The sequence below is a fragment of the Scatophagus argus genome, chromosome 16, assembly GCF_020382885.2.
Source record: "Scatophagus argus isolate fScaArg1 chromosome 16, fScaArg1.pri, whole genome shotgun sequence".
NCBI classification, from domain to species: domain Eukaryota; kingdom Metazoa; phylum Chordata; class Actinopteri; family Scatophagidae; genus Scatophagus; species Scatophagus argus.
In genome coordinates, this window is record NC_058508.1 from 18,790,055 (window position 1) to 18,812,779 (window position 22,725).

Below are 22,725 nucleotides of genomic sequence, written 5' to 3' on the forward strand. Positions count from 1 at the left end.
AAGCACGTAATCCACTCCGAGAAAGTAGTCCGGGGCATTTTTATGGGCGATACTATCTACAAATAAGGGGTCACAATTAAAAGTTGGGAAATAAAAGTTTACTTAAATACTTGCGAATTACATTGTATCATAAATTGAACAAATAAACATATTGTGTACGCGAGAGCATGGGGTCAGTTTTTATTTGATGACCACGGCGTCTAACCGGGTATTAATATTAGAATATAAACCCTCCTGTGTTTTAGGCAAAATGAAGGAAACCTCTTATGGAAACTAGTCCGTTTTAAATGTCCACCTAAGAAAACTATTAAAGCGGCTCATCTCAATGTTCAATCATTTTTCTTGTTTTGTTGCATGAAAATGCGTCGTCCTGTAGCGAGATGGATTGTTAGACGTTTCAGTAAGAATACTCTGTATGTTGTGCGGAGTGATACGTTGTGGGCAGGGGCTCGGGGGAACTCTGGAATTAGCGTAAACAAACGACATTTATTGTCAAGCTGCGGCTACGTGCACAGCTCCAAGCCCCTCGTTGTTTAAGGGTGGGTCAGGCGATCTCACACTTGCTCAATAATCATGTTTCCAGAGGACGGAGTGGTGTAGATCAGTTTTGACTGTTTATGCGCAGCCCATGTTCTAATATGCAGTGTTAGTTTTACACTGTTGTGTCGTGTGAACAGCTAAGGATAAGCTAGCTGGCTAGCGTTAGCTAAACGCTAACGTTGGTTAGTGAATGAGCGCTGTGTGGTGTCACTCCCAAACTAAACACTGCACCATTTTAGAAAGTATGAAGCCATACGCACTACAGTCACAATAAAAGTAAAGTCTAAGTACGGCAACTGCTAATAGCAAATAGTTCATAACGAGGGCCAGTATTGCCTTCAAACGTCATACTATACATAAATCCAGGCTAGCTGGTGCTAACGCTAACTAGTAATCCATGAGCGATCGTTCAGATACAAACAAAGTGTTTCCTTATGTTCGTGTGTTATGTTTGCTGGTTGGGCTGCGGTGAATATTCAACAAAATCAATAAACGACCAAACTTGCCTCAGAATTTCTGAGATTTTCTGACGCTAGCGAATTGCTAACTAGGCCAGTGTGTTAATACTGGGCCGGCGTAATTACTGGAACCTAATGTTTTCCATGTGAATTTTTGCACAAAAGAATTACGATTAATTTAAGTATTTACAGTATGGCATTCTATCAAAACGACATAGACCACAGCTCGTAACGGTACATCAACAGACTGAAAAACAACCCTCGTCTGTACTAATCCGCGACATGGAACCCTCGCTGAACTATTTCAGCTCCAGGAAGTAGACAGCCCCCGATCTTCCAAAGCAGCACTGAAGCTTCCCTTTATTTTATTGATGGTTAGCAAGCTGTAGTTGGCTTTTACACGTCAAACTAACCAGATACTCATATGTTGCCTATAACTTTTCTTTATCGTCGAGTCGTGTAAAAAAAAATGTTGAAATGAATTGTTGTTTGCTTAAAAATTACAGCAACCTTGTTGTGGAGTATAAATATCTTAATATTTGTTTTGCATTTTTCTGCTCTGTTGCACAGTCTTTACTTTCAAATGGTATTTTGAAGGTGCATTTGGATGCTGGATGTCCCGCTGGTCCCTGTGAGGGAGTCAGTACACTGATTGCTTTTCTTTAATAACTGTGTGTGTTTCACAATACTGTGCAAAAACACAGTTTCCAGTTACCACAAAGCATTTTACTTCTATTAATGGACGAAATTGGTTATTCAGTCTGTGACCTCTTATGGTCTCTCCTGTAACATTGCTTTTAAGACTGGGAGTCCAATGGCTGCAAACCACACAGGCCTACTGCTTCTACTAATAGAAGCAGGCAGAGTTTCAGCTCTGGCACATAAGCTGAGCTGGGAATTCTGCGAGGAAGAGGTGTTACGTTCCAGTTAATATAAAACCTAATGACCACGGAGATTGAGCAATCATACCAAGAGTTCCCATCTTGTCAAATCAAGGAGCGGTTTCAGCCACAGAACCAAAGCAGCTCCTGCATAGATCACAGCTTGTGAGGATTAGTAGGCATGACTTAATCTCTCACCCCGTCCAACGTGGTTGTTGCTGCGATTGAGAAAAGATAAAAGGTAGAAATTGTCATAGGCCTTCGTATGGCCTTGAAGTGTAAATTTAAGCAATGGCTGATATCCATCTGAGTGCAGAAGGGCTGTGCCTTTTAGATGTTCACAATAGACAGCCAGGCCACATTTGGTGTTTTTGCAGCAGACAGGTGGCAAATCCTGGATGCATCAGCTGCATTAAATGGCTGAATGAGTGAAAGAAACATATCACTTTAAGTGCCCCCCAGCCCTGCCTGTTTGTGTGATCTTGTGGCTTGCTGTGGATCAGGGAATCACATGTTATGCTCTTCCTGACAGCACCAGTTTCAGACTGCTCAGCTGCCCCCCCTCTGCTCCCTGTTATAACTCCATTATAAAAGACTTAATTAAGTTTCCTGCCAGTTCTCTGCCACCGTGCCTTTCCTCCCCATCCACTCACAGCTGAAGATATAAGTCTGTCTTTCCCCTCCCAAACGGCACATCACCGTTTAGATCCTTCTGTGCGCAGAGGATGAATTAGAGTTTAACAGAACTGATTGTTGTTGTTGTTGTTGAAATGTTTGCAGTTTGTTTTCATGGCCACCAGGGGGCGCTACACCCCAACTGATTGGTCTATTAAGAATTGCAGAGGGAATATTTGTGTATCCCAGAACTTTTGAAAGACGCGTGTTGTCCTCTTGAAGCTCACCCGGAAAATATGAAAGGATTTCAGCTGATGGATGACCAGAGATGCTGTGACATCTTCATCAACACACACACAGCAACACTGCAGGTAAGTTAACATTTGTCATAAGTTTTTCTTAGATGCTTCAGCCCATTAAATGTTCGTACATATGTTTATTCACTTATTTAGGATTTCTCTGCACTGTTACTTTGTATTTGATCGTGTCAGAGAGCAGAATTTTTTAAAAAGAAATAATTAAAGCTTTAACCAAAGAAGCAGGTAAGATGACACCATAACACGTGACTCTGATCAGCTCTTAATATTTTTGCTAAAGATCGGGATGTGCTCAGAGGGCTTTTTAAAGTTTCAAAGTTTCATTTGACCAGCCCCGGTGGTGTTGGTTGGGGCAGGAGGAGGAGGAGGAGGAGGAGGCGCAGGTGCGTAAAGTGTGCGCCTTGTTTGGAGTCATATTACGCACGGGCATGGAGAGCAGCGCCTGGGAGGGACTCTTTCCTTTTTTCTTTTTTTATCCACATGTGGAAAAGGAATAACTGTTGCGCTCGTCTGTCTCTCTCCCTGCCCGGGGCCTTTCTGGGGCAGCTCAAATCTGCGCTTGCGGGGCGAAACTTGCACCCCCACCCCGACCCCCCCACGCCCCCCAGACTTACTTCTACCGGAAAATTAAAGCTCGAGTATTAGAGTGGCAGCCTGCAGACGTTTTCGCCGGAGTTCACATTAGTTGCAATAATGTTAGGAAGCGGGAAGTCACCGGCCACCAGACCCAGAGAGGAGAGGAGGACGATGGACCCCAGCAGGAGGCTCGGTAAGGAAACCTCCAAGCTGTTCAGGTCTCTTTTCAGTTCACTGACACCGTAACACGAGTCTGTGGACTTCAGTCCGTGTTTCTGTCACTTTGTAGTGAGGATATCTTCAGTGCTGAGTGCTTTTCTGCCGAGTGCTTTCCCATCTGCAGTGATTTTCTTCAGTCCTGTCACGATTATAATATTCTACCCAACGTTTCAGCAGGGAGTTGGAGTCAAATCTGTTGTATTTTAGACGCGATAAAGAGGTTTTTGCTGTGACATTTTCTGCAGTTTCCTTATTTATTTATTGAAGCGTTTGTGTTATGGTGTCAACACCTGTCGACTGGCTTTGATCTGGAGTGACACTTTGCTGCTAATCAACAGATAACAACGCACTGACACATTAAACACGGCTGAAATGGGGAGTGTGTGTGTGTGTGTGTGTGTGTGGGAGTGTGTGACAGGGTGTAGTCGAAGAGATCGCGCGTTTATGAGGAGGTGAACTGTTCGCTCGGCCTCCTGGTGTGGCTCAGCCTCCTCCTCCCTCTCGGTCCAGCACTCATCCGAGGTCACAGGTCACACCTCAGCCCAAAATAGACACCTGCTGAGCGGCGACCGAGCACCTGTCAGAGTCTCTGAGAGGACTCCAGGTGTCCGACCGCCACTGAACTGATGCTGTCCCACCCGCATGTATCACGTAAAATACTCCTGCAGCCAGTGTTTTGGTGCTAAATCATTATTATTATTATTATTAGTATTATTTTATGTTTTTGTCAGGTTGACAACATTACATTAAGAGTTGAAAAGGACGTTTTCAACTCTGACTTAAGTGCTGTACTTGAGTACTTTCTGCTGTGATACATGAATGCACCACCAACCACTAATAAGATGATGTACAGTTATATAAATTATTCAGAAATGACTCTGGTCTGCGAAATGTGTACTTTTACTTTTTGGTAATTTGAGTTTCCTGAAGCAAAGATTTAAAAGCAGTACTTTTACACCGTGATATTGCCACATTTACTTCAGTAAACACTCTGAGTACTTCTTAAAAACACTGAGAAATACACGCAAAGCAAGACGCAGTCTGCATTTTTCCTCCCGTCGCTAACATATAATCACTTTACATCTCACCTGCGTTTATTTCGGTATTCAGACAACTAAAATCGGACTCCAAACTTTTAATTCCTGAAGTGTGAGCTCCTGGCTTGTTGTGTTTTTTTTACAGCAGTGTGTGTGTGCAGGAATCCACACACACGCACACACACAGCAGACTGTGTCGAAACTGTTCACACTATGCAGACTCTTGTTTAAGCATTACTGATGTTTGAGTTATGAAACTGTATCTCTGTGTGCCTGAAAACGCCACACGCTGCCTTCAGTGCTGCCCGCAAATACTGACTGATGAAGCCACCGAGGTCGCCCCACCCCCACCTCCACCTTCCACCCCGACCTCCATGTGTCATCATAAATCAGTAAGGCGGCCCTCAACCCGCCGCCCCATCAAAGGGGGAAAAAGACCACATAGTTTTGTTGTTTGGAGTAAAATGAGTTCACAGGTTTTGTGTCATGTGGTGTCACAAGACTTCTTTTTCTTTTCTTTTTTTTCACCTGCTGTACAGGTGACGTGGGAAATTCGGTCTGCGAGCCTGAGATTTGTTTGCTTTGGGATAATGTGAATCAGACAAGCGCGCATCTGAATCTGTTCGTCCCCAGATGAGGGTTTGTGGATTTGATTTCTGAGGTTGTCTGCATGTTCTCAAGAAGAAAATCCACCTCTGGGCGGGTTTGGGCCGGAGGTGTTGTGAGTTTGCATCTATGAACGTGTGATGAATTTGTTGTGCTTGTTACTGTGTCATGTATTAAAGTACATCCAGCCCACACTGAGCTTACAAACGTTACTGCTACAGAGTCCAAAACAGGTAGACTGATTTAATGCTCTGGTGGCTTTTCCTACTTGTATTAAAGTTGCTTGTGAACGTGATTTTGATCTGATGTAATGCTTCAGTAGTGAGCTGCAGAAGACGACGCAGTGACACATAAACTCTGTTTGAGACTTCATGCTTAAATGCAATGGAAACACGGCAGTGGAAACATAACTTACCTTCCCTTTCTCTGAATTAGCTTTTCTTCTTTCGCAGTAACTTTCATGCATGCCCACATTTTAGGATTTAATGTGGTCAAAAGAGAGAAGAAAATGATGGTTTTGTAATTATTATCTTCGATCTGTGGACCTTAATGACCGCACTTACATTCTTGAATCACTGAAAAACCTTGTAGGCCTCCTCTGTATTTCTTTTTCTTTATTTTCCAGGCCTGCGAGAGAAAGTTAGCAAAGTCAAATGCATCAAAATGAGACAACTATTCCAATTTTTGAGCATGCCTACGCACCACAATCTTTAAATTGTCGTAATATGAAGAAGGAAAACGGGACTAATTTTCCACAAGAGTCTTCCAAACTCAGTAGCTGGATGAGAAATCCCAGCGACTGAAGATTTTTGGCCTCTGGACAGACCAGGGACAGTTTCTGTTATCTTATTAGCTGGTAATTATGTCCCAGATATTAAAGTAGCAGCAGCTGATCTGAACAGTTTATTCCCTCGCCGTGCGGTCGTCTCTCGCTTATTAACGAGTAAATGAATGACATTATGAGAGACAAGCAAAATATCTGATTTCAGAGAGGCTGCTTTGCTTTCATGCTCAACCGTGTGGAATCTGGTCTCAGATCAGACGAAATCACTGAGCGTCAGGACGGCTCTGCTTGCCTTGCGGGGACAACTGTGGGACAGATTTGAGGAAAACTGAATTCCACCCATATCACATCAGCAACACCCCGACTCGCCTATCTTTATGCAAGTGTAGAATCCTGGCTAGCCGGCTCTCGTGACGGTTGTTATGCTGAGAGAAACGTGAACCGTGTCCCAGGAGGAGCTGGTATGTGGGCCTGAGTTCAGAGGACTCATGCAGACGCAGTCTATTACTGACCAGCTGATGTGGTTATTTTCTTTCTGACCCTCCTGCCCGCCAACCCCCCTGCTGCTCACAGTGTCGATAAAGCCTCAGGAAAATATTCCTTATGGGACTGATTTCAGTGTTTATTGTTTCTCACTGCTTATTCAGCAGAAACCTTTTTTTTTTTTGCTTTGAGCCAATTGTTCAGACGTGGAGCTGTTTGTTATTCAGTTTTGGTCCTCTGCTTTGGTCCAGAGTTAAAGATCTCATCAACTTTTGGACGGGTTGGCGTGAACATTTAGTGCGCGTGATTCGTGGCCTCCAGATGATGAATCCTATTACCTTTGACAGCTATTTTATGACCAAAATCCTTGCAAAACTTAACTCTGCTGTGGGCATTGGCTCTGACTTGTGTTAGAAGTTGGGGCGGTGAACGTAATTTTAGCTGACGTCATGCTATGAGGAGATTTTGCATGTTCCAACTTGGACTGTAGCTGTGAGACCTCTGGGTTTATGGTAATTTATTTTAGCCTGGTGTGTTTGTGGTAGCTGGCTGCATTGTGCTGCAGCCTTTACAGCTGGCTAAAGTAACTTAACTACATCTAACTAAATATCCAAATATCAGGCCTACATGTTGCCATCATGAGCCAAGTTAGCATCGTGATGTTAACACTCAACGCACTGCTGCACTCAAGTACAACTTTCCTCTCCAACTATGCTAATCCTGCTGCTTTAATTGTTTCTCTTCTGTGGGGTTGCTAGCCAGTGGGCATGCCGGCATTTTGACCACCTGATGAAGTGGATGTCAACCAGATTTTCAGCAGGGGGGGACTGTAAAAAAAAGAAAATGCGATTCAGCTCTCCAGCCTGAAGAATCGTGCCCATCCCTCCGTTTACGCCCTTATGAATAGACTCTGAGGCGCGTAGTGTAACATAATGTGTCGGTGCAAACTGTGGACTGGGCCACACTTGCAGACCCGTGCCCATTTGTTCTGCTGCGGTTAGATATTAAAACGATGCAGGCGGGAAAGCAAAAGTGTTATTGTGGCCGCAGAGGAGCGGCAGCAATGAAAGGTGAAGCAGCGGGTTGAGACTGAGGCAGTTGAGGTTGTTTGGGCAGCTTAGTGTGGTCGATGACCTGCAGTTAATCAGGTCCATGTGCTCTGTCTGTGGGAATGCCTTGCATGTGGTAACAGCTTGGGAAAAACAGGCTTGTTATAGATGGAGGGGCTGCTAAGGGGGGTTTCTTTGTGTTCTGCCTTGATGAGGAAGAATCCATAGCTCAAGTTTGAAGCGGGGGGGTTTGGTGTTGTAGCTTTGGGGGCCCTTTGAGGAACTTCAGCCATTTGGCACTGACAGTATGAGGACATAAAAGACAGAGAAAGAGAGTATACAAACTGTGTCTGGACAAATGTTTCGGGGTGAGCAGAGGAGACTCAGCCACAAAGAATAATTTGAAAAGAGTGAGAGTTTGTTTAGACTCCTTTGAACCGCCCTGAGAGAGAAGAGGGCTCTTTGAGGAGTCCCATTCACCCCTGCAAATAGAAGCACAGCTGAATGTCCCTCATTAGCATTTGTACTGTAAAGCCATGCCCAGTCAAAAGAAAGAATGCTGGCATTTTGGCATGAAACTCTACATTTCTCTTCATTACAACTTCACGTCTCTTTGGGTTTAAGTCATGGTTAGGTTTCGGCAGAAAAAACCGCTTGGTGAGGGTTGGTGATGCCAGCGGTCGCTAAAATTCGCTGAAGTTTACATGTATGAGATGCACAAATGTAACAAATCTGTGGTTTGCAGAGACATAAAACTCATGCCAACATTTTACTCTGTGCTGGTTCAGCTGCAGTTGCATTACTTGTCATAATAAGTTAGAAAAGCAGTTTACTATAACCAGAACTGAACCTTTAAAAACATAGCATGTCATTTGATTTGAGCAGTAAATTTTGTGACATATTTTACTGCTGTTTTACAAAATGTCAGTTTGCAGAACTTACACAGAACAAACCAAACCAGTTTTTAGCCTAAATGCCAAAAAATTTTCGTACTTGAATTTGTTTTAATTTTACAGTTTATTCATGCAAAAAATTTCCACTGCACAGCGTTGGATTGCACCTTGAGCCTTCTGTGAGTCTCATGTTTGAATGAGTCAGATAAATTTTTGTTTGAATACTCTTTGCATGTCCTTTGAACTTCAACCCTCCGGTACAAAAGTCATTTTTAGCTTCAGACTTGACCCACGGCTGACAATTTTTTAATCGCTCAAATATTTGATCGGTAAAATGTCACGTCATCCATCCTCTCTAACTCTAACTAATGATATAAATTCTACTTAAAGTCCTTTAATTTAATCAGAAGCAGCCCTGTTGTCATAAATTCAAAAGAATGACTTCTTGTGCAAAACAATGGATTTGTGATTGATCAGAAAGCAGTACAGCAAACAAGCAGTACTTGCTTTCATCTCGCTGGACTTTAACTTGCTGTCCACTCGCTTCATTGTGTGCTCAGCCTTCAGATCCCTCAGGCTCCCTGCTTTCATCTTTTATTTTCTCCTGCAACTCCCCCGATCCTTTCAGTGCTCACAACAAATAATAACCCGCTCTGAGGCTCTGCATTTGTTGTAGCTTCTTGATTACATTTCCATAGCTAAGGAGACCAACAGTACAGCCAGGCAAACACTCTGAAACTTTCCATACTGTAACTTCTCTTCTGCTGTCTGCTGGCCTGCTTCTGCCCCGAGAGAGGAATAAATCTCCAAATTATCTTGACTGATTCACATCTCGGCATTAGATTTCTCTCAACTTTATTTCTGACCTCAAAAAGGTATGTTGTTCATTTTTAGAGGAGAAGGTCTGGACTGGAAGGAGCATACGAAGAAACTCTATTTTGTTAAATCATGGAGGCAGCTTTTCAGGACAGTCAGACAGACAGGCAGCTTCGCTTCCTCCAACGTTTGTGTATAAAACACAAGCTTGGGTTTACGGTATAATCAAAGAAATGTTTACTGTATTTGTGAGGTTGGCTGTAGAAATACAGAAAGTTCAAGGGAACAAGGTCTGCTGTCAGGGAAAGATCGCTGTTACAACAGAGTTACTCATTTTTAAAATGCCAGGCTCTTAAGAAATCCAAAGCAACCATCCGAGCTAAAAGCATCACTTCACGACGCTGATGTTGTTAATCTGTCAGGAACAAATGAAAATCTTTCTATGAAACTGCAGAACTCCCGGAGAACTCGCTGCTGAGCCTTTTGTTTGGCATTTGCTGAGCGATATTTAAAATACTGTGGACCTTTGTGGGCTATTGGATGGTTCGCTGTGAATTTTTTTTGTCCAGACAAAAGTCGCGGTCACCCAGTGATCCTCTGACTTTCCCTCTAGCGCCACCGTGAGGTTGACACTTGTGTTTGTCATCACAATAAAATAAAACACCACAGAACTTAGCTTGCTGGTGACAGTGTGACTGAATCACAGTGTGTTTATTACATTAAAACGTGTGTGTGTGTGTGTTTCAGGGCTTGACAATGAGGACATACGCGTGATGATGCACGGCTCCAACATGGTGAAAGTTCGCTCCTCGAGGTGGCAGAAGAGCCGAAACCTGCGGCTGCTGGAGGACGGACTCACCGTGTGGTGCGAGTCCACCAAGAGCTCCCGCAAAGCCAAAGCCCAGCAGACGTGTGAGTATAGCTGAACCTTGGCTCTGTGGTTGTGGGGAAGGAGAGCAGAAAGAGTGAGTGTGTGTGCATGAGACGGCCTGATTTGAGCAAACTGATCATGAGGAAGGATTACTTGAGGTGGAAAGGAAGCCAAGGACCAAGTGGAAAGAAAGCAGCCCTAAGAAGTTAGCAGCTATGCAGGAAAAGCAGTTCTGAAAGTGAGAGTGCTCATGAATAGAAAGAAAAGAGGGGGAAACTTAAGCGATATCAGATTAGGAAAGAGCATTGCCTGGAGGGAAACCTATCTACAGGGGAGTAACATAGACTCAGACCAGCAGGCCTCCCACCAGTCCAGTACAGGCTGGGATGTGAGTCAGCGCACTCATGCAGTCAGTGTATTGTTCAGACTTGTTGAGCTGCTTTATCTTGGCTCTATCTCGTTTATGTCATGCCCTCTCCTCTACTCTGCCCTATTAAATTTGTAGTTTGTTCCCTCGGCGAATAAGGAAACTAGTTTATTATGTACCCAGTTCGTGAAACGGATACCTCGACTTGTGAGGAGTCCGGCGCAGTATGTCTCACCTCTGCTTTGCTAAACTGTCATGTTAAGCTCAGAGGGTGAAGCTGGCATGAGATCACTAATGGCACCAGTTCCCACAATGCACGACCAGTGGCTTTCCTGTGTGACTGGGCTTCCACAACTCTGGGAATGTCATAACCCATTTAATCTCAAGGGCGTAGGTTTGGTTTCAGTTTTTTTCAGTCCTGAGTAGTCTCTGCAGTCTTCCTCACGAGTGACATACAGTTCCAACAGCCTCCACCCAAAAGGTAGGGCAGCCTGAGAGGCAAAAACCAGGGCAGAAAAACCTGGAATAACCCAGGCAGGAATTTCTCCAGAGTAATTATTAATAAAGTTGGGTGTAAGTGGGAATCTGAGTGGTAGATTTGAGATCTTGTAGTGACGCTCCTTCTCAGGTGAAAAAATATGCAGTACCATGTTTATCAGAGTAAGCCTTTCCTCGTCTGAGGGTGGGAGTTAGCAGTGACCTTTGCAAATGGAGAGAAAGCAAGGAGGAACTGTGAAACGAAAATTAGGTGAGCTTAACGGTTTCTGTCACAGCAGATCACAGGAAACATGAACAGACTTGAGGTTTATTTTCCTGGCAGGAGGTGTTTAAATGCAGAAAGTTTAAATACTGTTCCCACTCCTGTACGCTTAAAACTCAGACTGCCGTCTTTCTCATTATCATACAAACTCCAGGAGGTGATTTACAAGGTGAAAAACAACATCAGTTTTAAAATATTAAATTAATAAGCTGTTCAAGTGTTGTTTTGTAAAAGCAAATCAGTTAATCTTTTTATTTAAGTGTTTTATTCTGGTGATTTAATATTCCTCCTCAGGCACCACGCATGAGGGAAACAATTAAACTACAGCAATTATTCTCAGTAAGGAGCTGGTGAAAGAAGAACTTTATACCCATAGCAGTTCATTTCTGGCCCCACCCATCATTTAAATTTATAATTGTCTCTATCATAAAATGCAGTCTTTGTTTTGAACTTACCGGTTAACAGTAAAGGTGTGAAAGGTGTCAGCTGACATGCAGGAGATCAGTCTCTGCGGTTCAATGCCAACCTACTCGCCTTATGTGGTGGGTGGGCCAGTTTGTGGGTCAGTGGGTGGTGAAGGCCGTCATGTGTCCGCTGCACTCGCGCCAGGGACAGACACAGAGCGCTTGGATTGGCAGCACTGGTTGTAACACTCCTTACAATGATGACAACAAGCAGTGTGAGGGCAGATAGCGATAATGCCACACTGCCGGGCTGCTGAGCCGAGGACCATATCTTTGTGTGTGTTGAAGTGCGTGTTTGCCAGAGTCCAGGACGAAGGCTTGGCTTGGCTCCTTTTTTCCGAGCTCCTCGGGCCACGTCTCCACATCCAGTGTGATCTGACGTCTGCAGCTTAGTGCTGCGTCCTCCGCTCAAAAGCACTTGGCGTAGAATGCGGCACTTAACACTTCTGCTGTTGCGCGCACACACACACACACATGTCACTTCTGCCGTGTCCCTGGGATAACCACAACGGAGGAATGTGGAGTAATACTGAAGAGGTGGACGGCAGAGGTTTTATGACCTCCAGCAAGAGAATGAGGCTATTGTTAGCGTGGACACTTGCTTATTACCCAGCTGAGTGATCACCACACTGCAGGCACCCCAGTGCAGAAACAGATGAGCTCCTGTGCTGAATAAAGTTGTTGTGCTGGGATCAGCTTGTAGCCAGCGTGTGTTTGTGTGTGGCTTCGTCTTTTGTGGCCTGCGGGTGTGGCCCAGATTCACCACAGCTCTGCAAATATGAGATAAACAGATCACCTAAAGTTGTACATGTCAACCTTTTGGGCCTGTTTCTCCTCATTAGGCTGAAGAAAGAACCCTGTTAAAAACTGTGTACCGTATGTTGTATATTTGTGCTGAAGAATGATTTTGAGAGAGTAACTGCTGTAAAACCAACCACAAGTTGCTCCTTGGCTGTCAGCACAAACTTAATTCACTTTTGTGTCCGTTCGCTTGCTGGTAAGAGTCATAAAGTTGCAGGTTAAAAATTTCCTGTCAACAAAGCTATAAAGCAAAAGTTATATTTTACAGTCACATTGCTGTGTCTCTCTGCTTGGTGGGATTTATGAATCCCCACGAACTCGTGACGTGTGACCTTAAGCCACTTTGCTCTGTGTGTTATGTTATGATCACCTGCCAAAATGTCAGACACAGGGGAAGGCAAATGAAATTACCTGAAACACCTTTACTTATTAATGATCTTAAATCCTTCCATAATTTCAGCATTTAATAGCTGAGAATCACTCGTACAAGATATCGCCAGAGAATCAGTTAAGGGGCAGTGCTGTCCGAACCAAACCTCTTCCAGACCAGGTGTGCGGCACAGGTTACCATGGTGATCTAACAAGGTTACATCTGTCACATAGAAAATCAACATACCTCACTAATCCACTAACCTCGCTTCGTTGTACACCCGTCGGGACTCGCCCAGCCATGACAGGAAAACCTCGCACACCACAGAGCTGCACCATCATCACCCTGAAAGACAGAGAAAAGAAAACGTCCAAGCGAGTGTCGGCGACGTCACCTGAAACTGTTTGAACGTTAGAAATGTTGGCTGGAAATGACTTCATGTTCCGCCATCCAGCCAACAGCTGGTGCTCATGCAAAACTCTGAGTTCACCATCCTTCCCGTTCCCTTTAAGACGTTAACTATACCTTTGATTTGAAAACCTGCTGTTAAGATGAAGAGCTCAAAGCAGGGGGAAAAAGCTTAAACTTAACAGAGAGAGACTGCTGTCAAAACTGGCTCATTAACTCGTGTTTAATCTCGGCTTAACTGGCTACATTCATGCTAGCAGCTAACATAATGTTAGATGTGGATAAAACCTTAACTTTGTTAAGATCGCTGGCCACTAACCAAAAGTTGTTTATTAATTATTAATGCTAGCCATCAGATGCCTGTTTAAAGGTTAAATTAGGATATCAGGCTTTTGAATAATGAAGTTAAAAAGGACAGAATCACATTAAAGAATTTAGTTCAATTCGGTTTATTTATATAACACCAAATCACAGCAAAAGTGATCTCATGACACTTTCCAGTCAGAGCAGGTCATGCCCAAACTCTTTCATTTAATTTCAATTTAATTTATTTAATCTAAACGCTGTTTGACCACAACATCGTTTGCCTTATCGTCGTCACTGGGTCAAATGCTGCCTGTGAAATAAACCAGTTTTTTAAAAAGAAAGAAACAATTATCTAATACAAGATTAAACTGGGACTACATCACATCTCCCGTTCGTCGTCTGTTTTACATTGTTGTGTCAGACATGTTTTCATCGCACAGCAATTGGTTTAGATGCTCTTTAGATGATTCGTCAGAATGGATTGAAATCATCCGTAAATGCTGCGACCTTTTGTAGAAGGTGATGTGTATGTGCTTACAGGACCACAACAACTTTTTTCTGGGTCTGAACTCTTCTTCTTCTTCTTCTTCTTCTTCTTCTTCTTCTTCTGCTCCCAGTCGCAGTGACAGAAGTGGAGTGCATCCGTGAAGGCTGCCAGTCGGAAGCGCTGAGGCGTCTGTGCGGGTCGGTGCAGGAGAACCAGTGCTTCACAGTGGTGTTCAGGGGGGCCAGGAAGAGCCTGGACCTGGTGTGCCCCTCTGAGAAGGAAGCTCGGTGCTGGGTGCGAGGCCTGCGCACTTTAAAAGAGTACGTGGCCAACATGACTCAGAAGGAAAAACTGGACCAATATCCTGCCCAATTTCCAGTATGTTAGAATAAATATAGTGTGGCTGAGGCAGCAATGCTAAGCTGACTGACTGTGCTGTCACATGTGCCGTCCTACGCCCACAGCATAGCTAAGGTGATCAGTAATGACTAGATAAAAAAGTCTTGCCTAAATATAGGTTAGATTAGATATCATAAAAACCTCAGATTTTGCCTCTCTGTTTGCCACGCCCTCTTTCTCTGTTGAACATATAAATCTGCAGGGCAATTATGCTGTTCATGCTATCTTGTTTCTAGTTCATCATGTTTCATAGCGTAGACTTTCAGTAGCCTAGGTGATGTTTATTTTAAATGGTGTAATGTGTGGGCTCTCCATGTTACAGGCAGGTGACTGCGAGCTAAAATAAGTTTCTTGTTGCTATCGACTCTTTTCTGCAGCTACGTTACATTCATTTGGCAGATGCTTTTTCTTTGACCAGAGGGACTAATCGGAACACAACAGCCCTGCGATAAATCTTCCCCCCATGAAGGTTATAACGTTCGGTGTCTGCTGAGACTGTTTCGGACAGATGTTTGTGGTGCTGTTGGACTGTACTGCGTTAGGCTGACAGGTGTTCATTTGGTCATTTGATTGTGATTTTGTCCAACCTAGTTGTATCAAACTACATCCTGCAAATCATCTTCAGTAAACGCACACAACCTTCATGAAGGCAGGATCACACTGCACTTTGATTTTCCTTTAGTCACTGTAAATGGATGAAACTCTGAGTTGGTTAAGCACTCGAACATATTGTCTGCGTGTATAAATGATGATCAGTTAGAGTTGACTGGTATAGGTCTTAGTGGCAGGTACAGAACTGAAGAACCATGACGATGAATTTTGTACATTAAACTTGCATTAGACAGAGATTTCCTCACCACTGGTGTGGAGAACAGAAATGATACAGCAACCAAAAGCTTTCTGTGTATTTATGGGCAAGTGAGCATTGCATTAACATTATTACATCTCACAAGGCCAGGAAAAGAAAGAAAAAATAAAGAAACATTGGGTGGGTCCACATATAACAGAAACACCTCCACCACCCCTTCCAGGGAAAACAATTAGTGCCGAGTGGTTCGATAACAGGAAGACTCTGTGTCTCTGTGTGACAGCCACATCCACATTATGGATAATCCAGTGTAAGACTTAAAGTTAAAAAAGTTAAAGTGACATATTTTGTCATTGGAGGGAACTCACTCCAACGAAATTTGTGCTCTGCATTTAACCCACCCAAGTGACGTGCACACACACACACAGCAAACCCGGGGCAGTGGGCGACCGCATGCAGCGCCCGGGGAGCAGTGGGGGTTAGGTACCTTGCTCAAGGGTACCTCAGCCATGGACACCGGGACGGGGAATCGAACCAGCGATCCACCGGTTACGGGTCCGACACCCTAACCGCTGATCCACAACTGCCCCATCTGCTATGCATCTCTGCTTGTGTGCTCCTTCTCTCACACCCCACCCCCTCTCCCTCTCTCTCTCTCTCTCTCTCTGTCTCTCTGACTTGTGTATTTCTGCATGTTATGAATCCCAAAACTACCTTAAATGTTTGACTATTCTTTAGATTTAGTCTGATTTTATACCTTAACACTCTAAACTTGGATCCGAGGCTACCTGAGGAGGGCGGATCAGAACCAGGACGGCAAAATGAGCTACGATGAGGTCAAACGGCTCCTCCAGATGATCAACATCGACCTGAGTGAGCAGTACGCTCGCTCCTTATTCAAGGTCAGGGCCATCATTATGTGACTTTTTAAGCACCTGTAAAATATCCTCAGCTATTGGTTGGTAGATGTCGTTTGTATGAGCTCAGTTTACTGTGACACCCTGGAGTCTGCATTCAATTACCAAGCCAGCAGAAAGCCAACCACCAGCCGCCCCCACCACATCTTTATCCCCTCCCACAACAAATCAAGAGCCAGTTAGTTCTTTATTGTGAGGGATTGCTGCCTGCTGTGTCCCTCAGCTCTCGATTACAGCTGAATTGTTGGATTTTATGCTCCTTCCTGGTGCAGTTTCCAATACTGACCCTCCTCAGAGAACCATAGTTTTAATGTAGGATTGCACAGCTGGCTTGAATTATTATGGAGATGTTTCCTCCGCAGGGAATTGGAAACACTCCCAAAAATAAAAGCATACTTTGTTTGATATGTGTCTATCTCTCTCAGTGTGTGTTCGATTGTGTTTTTAACTCATCCCCATCCCCTGTGTCTCAGAGGTGTGACCGATCCGGTGATAGTCGTCTGGATCACATCGAGATTGAGGAGTTCTGCAGGGAGCTGCTGCGACGGCCCGAGCTGGATTCCGTGTTCAGACATTATTCTAGTAATGGCTGTGTGCTCGCCACTGCTGAGCTGCGCGACTTCCTGGGAGACCAAGGAGAAGACGCCTCACTGACTCACGCTCAGAGTCTCATACTCACCTATGAGCTGAATGAATGGGGTAGGTCCCAAAAGTATTCATTAAAGGCTTTAAAAAACCATAACGTTTTCATAGGAACACTGACTGAGCCTGTAGGTGCTACCTCCTGAAGGGCAAAACAGTGATTTAGTCTACACCCAAACGCTGAGGCAAAATCCTCCGCTGCACAATAATGTGATATGTTTTATGTTTCCAGCAGTGAGAGTGTTTTGTTTCAAGGAAGAGCTAAATAGTGAGCTAATAGATGGCTCATTCATTACATCTGCCTGCAAGAAATATTATATTTACCTGCAAAATAAATATATAGAACAATGTCAATGTGACTAAACCACTTTTTAGCATTTAGCTAAAATGTTAAATTGAAGTAACAGTAGTACAAAGAAGAGTCCTAAAGTCGTTGATCCAACTCTGTTCTCAGTCTTCCTCTGTAATGTTCCTTTAAACAGCATTATTTACCGCAATCTTACCTTGCTAAAATTAGCTCACCTCAGCCACCACACGTCACTGGTCATAGCAGACCAAATCACTGCACTGACTGAATGATCTGCACCACGTCCTAAGCCCACTAAAAGATAACATACTCGATAGAAACACTTTGCCGTTTATTGCAGCCCAGAAGAACCAGTTCATGACCCAGAATGGTTTCACCATGTACATGCTGTCGCTGGAGAACGATGTGCTTAACCCCGACCATGCCAGGGTCTATCAGGACATGAGCCGCCCTTTGACCCACTACTTCATCTCGTCATCGCACAACACTTACCTTACCAAGGACCAAGTTACTAGTGCCAGCAGCACGGAGCCATACATCAGGTATTCAGACAGAGACGTGTCGAATATCAAACAGCTCATATTTTATCTCATTTAGCTGTGCGTAGTTTGTGTGAGCACCCTGTGGTGTCTTTCCCTGTCAGGGCTCTGAATCAGGGCTGCCGCTGTGTGGAGCTGGACTGCTGGGATGGAGATAAAGGTGAACCTGTCATCTACCACGGCCACACCCTCACCTCCAAAGTGCCTTTCAAGGTGGTCATTGAAACCATCGCCCAGTATGCCTTCAAGGTAAGAGGACCTTGATATGATGGTGTAAATCCACAGCTATGAGACTGTGCTTGCTGCTCCTCGTTATTGGTGATGAAATAAACGAGTAGTCGTCAGTAAACCAATCCAGATTTCTGACTTCTTGCTTTTAAAGCCTACTGCACTCCTTGCATGCTTGGCTCCGAGGTGACCCTGTGGTGTTTTCTTTTTGACATACTATAGCGTTAGAGTATTAGCTCCTGCAGTACTACTGTGTGATCCGATTGCATGTTAGTGGCTTGGCATACATGTTTTCCTCTGTTTCTCCCCACAGGCGTCCCCATACCCTCTGATCCTGTCCATGGAAAACCACTGTTCAGTGGAGCAGCAGGCCGTCATGGCCAAACACCTCCGCACCATCCTGGGCAGCAAACTTCTCACCAAGCCCCTCAGTGATCAGTCACTGAAGGATCTGCCTTCCCCTGAGGTACAACACACACACACACACACACAGCTGGATCATTTTTCAAAGCTCTCTGGCTGTCTGCTTTCCTAATGAAGTAATTTGTTCCAATGACCTGCGATGCAGGAGCTGAAGGGGCGCATTCTGATAAAAGGAAAGAAGCAGATTCCTCTCCTGAGCCAGCTCGGCAAGAATGGCAGCTGTGCAAGCTTCTCCTCGAGCTCTGAGGACGAGCAAGCAAGCAGCAACAAGAACACGCCCAAGAAGGATCCTACAAAGGTGAGTTCAGGAGGCGTTAAGAGTTGCCATTAAGCCTGATGCTTTCTAGATAATTAATCGGTTTTCTTTTATGTTCGCTTTGGCTTTCCTAGGTGTATTCTAAACTGAGCCCAGAGCTGTCAGACCTGGTGGTGTATTGCAGAAGTGTCCCCTTCCGTGGGTTTGAAAATCTATCTGAAAAATCTCCAAATGAAATGTCCTCCTTCTCTGAAAGTGATGCCCTCAGGCTCATCAAAGACTCAGGTACAACAGTGGAAAAAATTGCATTTTGACATGATGGATAGAAAGTCGAAAAGATTTTGCTTTACTGCAGCAGATTCTACAGAAAATAAAATCAGCCTCTGTTGTTTTGTAGCTGTGTTTTTCCATCTTTTCATTTGCAGGAAAGCTTTTTGTGAGACACAACAGCAGACAGCTGAGCCGGATCTACCCCTCTGGCCAGCGCCTCCAATCATCCAACTATGATCCTCAGGAAATGTGGAACGGTGGCTGCCAGATGGGTTAGTACTCGAGTCTAGAGGCTGGGATGCTGTTCCGACAGCAGCAAATTAAGGCGATTCATTTGAAAAACATTATGTGGCCTGTAAGCGCCTAATAAATGTTATACTGACTCTCATTTCTGCGAACTGCTGCTGCACCAGAACTTATTGAGGTCACCGCTTTTACTGATTCATCGACTGCAATTCAGCATACACTGATGCTGCAAATGTTTTCTGTTGGCACGTGTGCGATCAGGCTTGCCGTGTTACTGACTCCACTCTGTGCTGTGCAGTGGCTCTGAACTTCCAGACTCCCGGGGAGCAGATGGACCTGAACCAGGGTCGTTTCCTTCCCAATGGTCGCTGTGGATACGTGCTCAAACCGAGCTTCCTGTGCAGCCCCACGTCCAACTTCAACCCAGAGAACACAGGAGGAGGCCCCGGTCACATCCCCACCCAGCTGACCATACGAGTGAGTGGTAATCCAATCGAGTAACAGATTTTAGGGTTTTTTCTTCTTCTTCTTTTTTTAACATACATTTACAACATGTAGTGTTGCATGTGCAGAGTAAACAGATTGCATGTCCTGTTAATATCCCACCTCATTTCCTTTTCCTGACATTTCTTTCCATCTTCTCTTCCTGACGTCTTTAAGATAGAGGTTGTCGTATACTGCACAGCCCACGAGGCCCTTTCAGGCATAACTGTGCTTTGGTTCAGTGCAAATAGAAGTGATTTGACTCGACTTGAGTCTAATTTTAATAGATTTACTGAACATTATTTGAATTTGAACTGACTGATTACATTTTGCCTTTCAGATAATATCTGCACAGCAGCTGCCAAAAATCAACACGGAGAAGGCTAGCTCCATTGTAGACCCTCAAGTGTGTGTGGAAATTCACGGGGTGTCTATTGATAATGCAAAAGGCAAAACACAGCGCATTGACAACAACGGTGAACCTGAGACTTCGTTATTTATTACATCTGCAAATAAAGCTTCAACTTTGAATTATTAACAATATGAATATTTTTAAGGAGAGAGTTAATACTGTAATATTGTTTTTTTCATTATTGTCTCATTGTGTAATAATGTAAATGCAAAAGATGGCAACATTACGCTTTTACCACATATTGTTGTAGGAGCCTTTCCTGTCCATCGCCATGATTAGTTTGTGTGCAAGGTACAGTACTGGATGATATATTAACAGCTCTCGTGCGCCCTCTACAGGCTTTAACCCACGATGGGACTGCACTCTGAGCTTCCAGCTGCAGGTCCCTGACCTGGCCCTGGTGCGGTTTGTCGTGGAGGACCATGATCACACTGCCAAAAATGACTTTGTAGGACAGTTCACTCTACCTTTCACGAGCCTGCGAACAGGTGCTTATAACCCCCCTGCCCCCTCGTATCAGTCGCAGAAGACTCAACGTTTTGGCATGTTGTTCGTAACGTGTGTTATCTTTCTCCTCAGGTTATCGACATGTTCATTTGTTGAAGGCAGACGGCTCCAGTCTGTCCCCCGCCACGCTCTTCATCCATGTCAAAGTTACCCGCAGAGGAGTTCCCATCAAAACTGTGTCCGAACGTATGGCCATCGCCAAAGGCAAGGCCTGATGTGCATCTGATGGAAAACTGCACTTTCTGACAGCAAGGAGCTTTGGAAAAGGAGCTTTGAAAGAGAAGCTGCTGCTGCTGCCAGCCTGTCTCCCAGTCCGGACCTCAAGTAGTTCAATTTACACTTGTCCGCTTCCCAGTGCAGGAAGAAAGATGTCGCTTATCAGAGATGAAGAAGCATGCTGCTTTTTAGCAAATGAATTGGCTCAGGCTGGAAGTGAATCCATGATCCACTGTGGGAGCATTTGGTCTTGAAGATTGTGGTTCCTGAAAGACACTGATATGGGATTTGTTAGAAAACTGATCTTAATGTTAACTCTCACATGTAGATTATCCCATAGTCTGTCAAACAGAGTGAAGATATGTTATTTCATCCTTTTATATTTTTGATTTTAAAATATTTTTAACATTTTTACACTAAAGTAATCTGGCTAAAAACAAATTATGATAGTTTAACAAATTCACTGACTTAACTGAAGCCTCAGAGGTGAAATAAGTGGGAACCCAAGCATGACTGACTGTGATTATGAAAATGAATTATTGTTATTTTTTTAAATTGTCTTAATTGTGATGTACCACAGTTGAATAATTTTTCAGTGATTGTAACCAGCAGTATTATTCATGAAGTATGAACAAAATGAAAGGTTTTATCAGTCTTAACTGATACTGCAGATACTTTCAGCACTTTTAATTTCTCTCTGGAGAAAGATTTTACTTTCAGAGACAAGTGACAGTATATTTCCACCTCTCAGACATAAACTTGAAATATAAACAGTATTTACTTACAGACAGATGTTTACTAATGCTCTTACCTTAACAAGGTTGGTCGGTTTAGGCTTCTTGACAATCCCGCACAGTTGTTTTTGTTACTGAATCTTGTACTTTTATTCAGATCTAAAAAAAAAAGGTGGTTGAAGACCAACTGCAACAATTTAATAAAAAAAACCCAGTTAATCACTTAATAAAATAGTGCAGTAATGAAATGTTGTGGACTTACTGTAATTACAGTATATATGAGCCGGATGTGTTTTGGTAGCATGTAACAAAGCGTGAGTCAAGTTAAACTTTGCAGTCCTGAAGCTTGCAGCCTGTGAAGTGCAGTGGGTTTATGTGCACAAGAGAAAATACTGTTTCACACAAGCATTAATAACACATTGGTGTGTGAGCCTTTTGTTGTTTTTGCATATGCTATCACATTAGAGAAAATAAAACGTGTTGCTCAGGAATATGTATGTGGAGGGATATGTCCACATTTAGTTCGCCCTCTGGACAGCAGCAAATATTCAGCTTTATCAGGGCTATGATGCTTTTCATTCAAGGAATCAAAGGCTTTTGATGGACTTGCATTGACACCCTTCATCCTGTATGTTTGTGCATTCTCAAAGTCACAAATCACAAACTAAGTGTAAGTTGTAAATAATAGCTGTACTGATGATCAATAAATTATATACTAATGCTTTAATTATCAAGAACAGTCCATAAATTATTGCTAATTCTGAGTTGTTCCAAATTCTGTTGGCTGGTGTTTATGTCCCTATTTGGTAATAATGCAGTTATAAATGTTGTAAATGCTTGTAATCCATCAATAATTGTTGATGGGTTTGTCACCTCCTAATGAACCATCATCCTGCAGGTGAGTAAATTATTGATATATTCATTTTATGTATGTAACACTTTTCAGCAACCCATAAGGGAAAAGTCATGCTAGCCCATATTTTTTTTTATTTTCAACAAATCCTCGGCTAACACTAAAACCAACAATGATCAAGATCAACAAGGGTATTTCAGGCGGGTTTTGGGTCTGTCCAGAATATATTGTATTACTTGTAAATGCTTACAATATTCACATCAAATAGTCTCCCAAAAGCCCATATTACTCGTGTTTGAGAAACAGCTACAGAAAACCACAGCGGCCATCTGTTTAAGGAAATGACTCGGACTTTTTATACTGTACATAAAACTACA

The 22,725-nt window shown here is 43.6% G+C and overlaps 1 protein-coding gene across 2 annotated transcripts; it reads left to right on the forward strand.

Moving 5' to 3' along the window:
• Nucleotides 1-2,729: 2,729 nt before the first annotated feature.
• On the forward strand, nucleotides 2,730-22,241 carry plcd3a (phospholipase C, delta 3a). Of its 2 annotated transcripts, none has more exons than XM_046414568.1 (15): nucleotides 2,730-2,865; nucleotides 10,022-10,186; nucleotides 14,239-14,467; nucleotides 16,088-16,217; nucleotides 16,706-16,931; nucleotides 17,522-17,723; nucleotides 17,825-17,969; nucleotides 18,262-18,414; nucleotides 18,517-18,669; nucleotides 18,762-18,912; nucleotides 19,053-19,169; nucleotides 19,442-19,620; nucleotides 19,967-20,102; nucleotides 20,377-20,526; nucleotides 20,618-22,241. In XM_046414568.1, the coding sequence occupies exons 2-15, from the start codon at nucleotides 10,048-10,050 to the stop codon at nucleotides 20,758-20,760; spliced, it is 2,253 nt and encodes a 750-aa protein (XP_046270524.1). In that variant the 5' UTR covers nucleotides 2,730-2,865; nucleotides 10,022-10,047; the 3' UTR covers nucleotides 20,761-22,241. The 2 variants fall into 2 exon arrangements, with proteins under 2 accessions (XP_046270524.1, XP_046270523.1); XM_046414567.1 differs by lacking the exon at nucleotides 2,730-2,865 and adding an exon at nucleotides 3,224-3,580.
• Nucleotides 22,242-22,725: the final 484 nt, after the last annotated feature.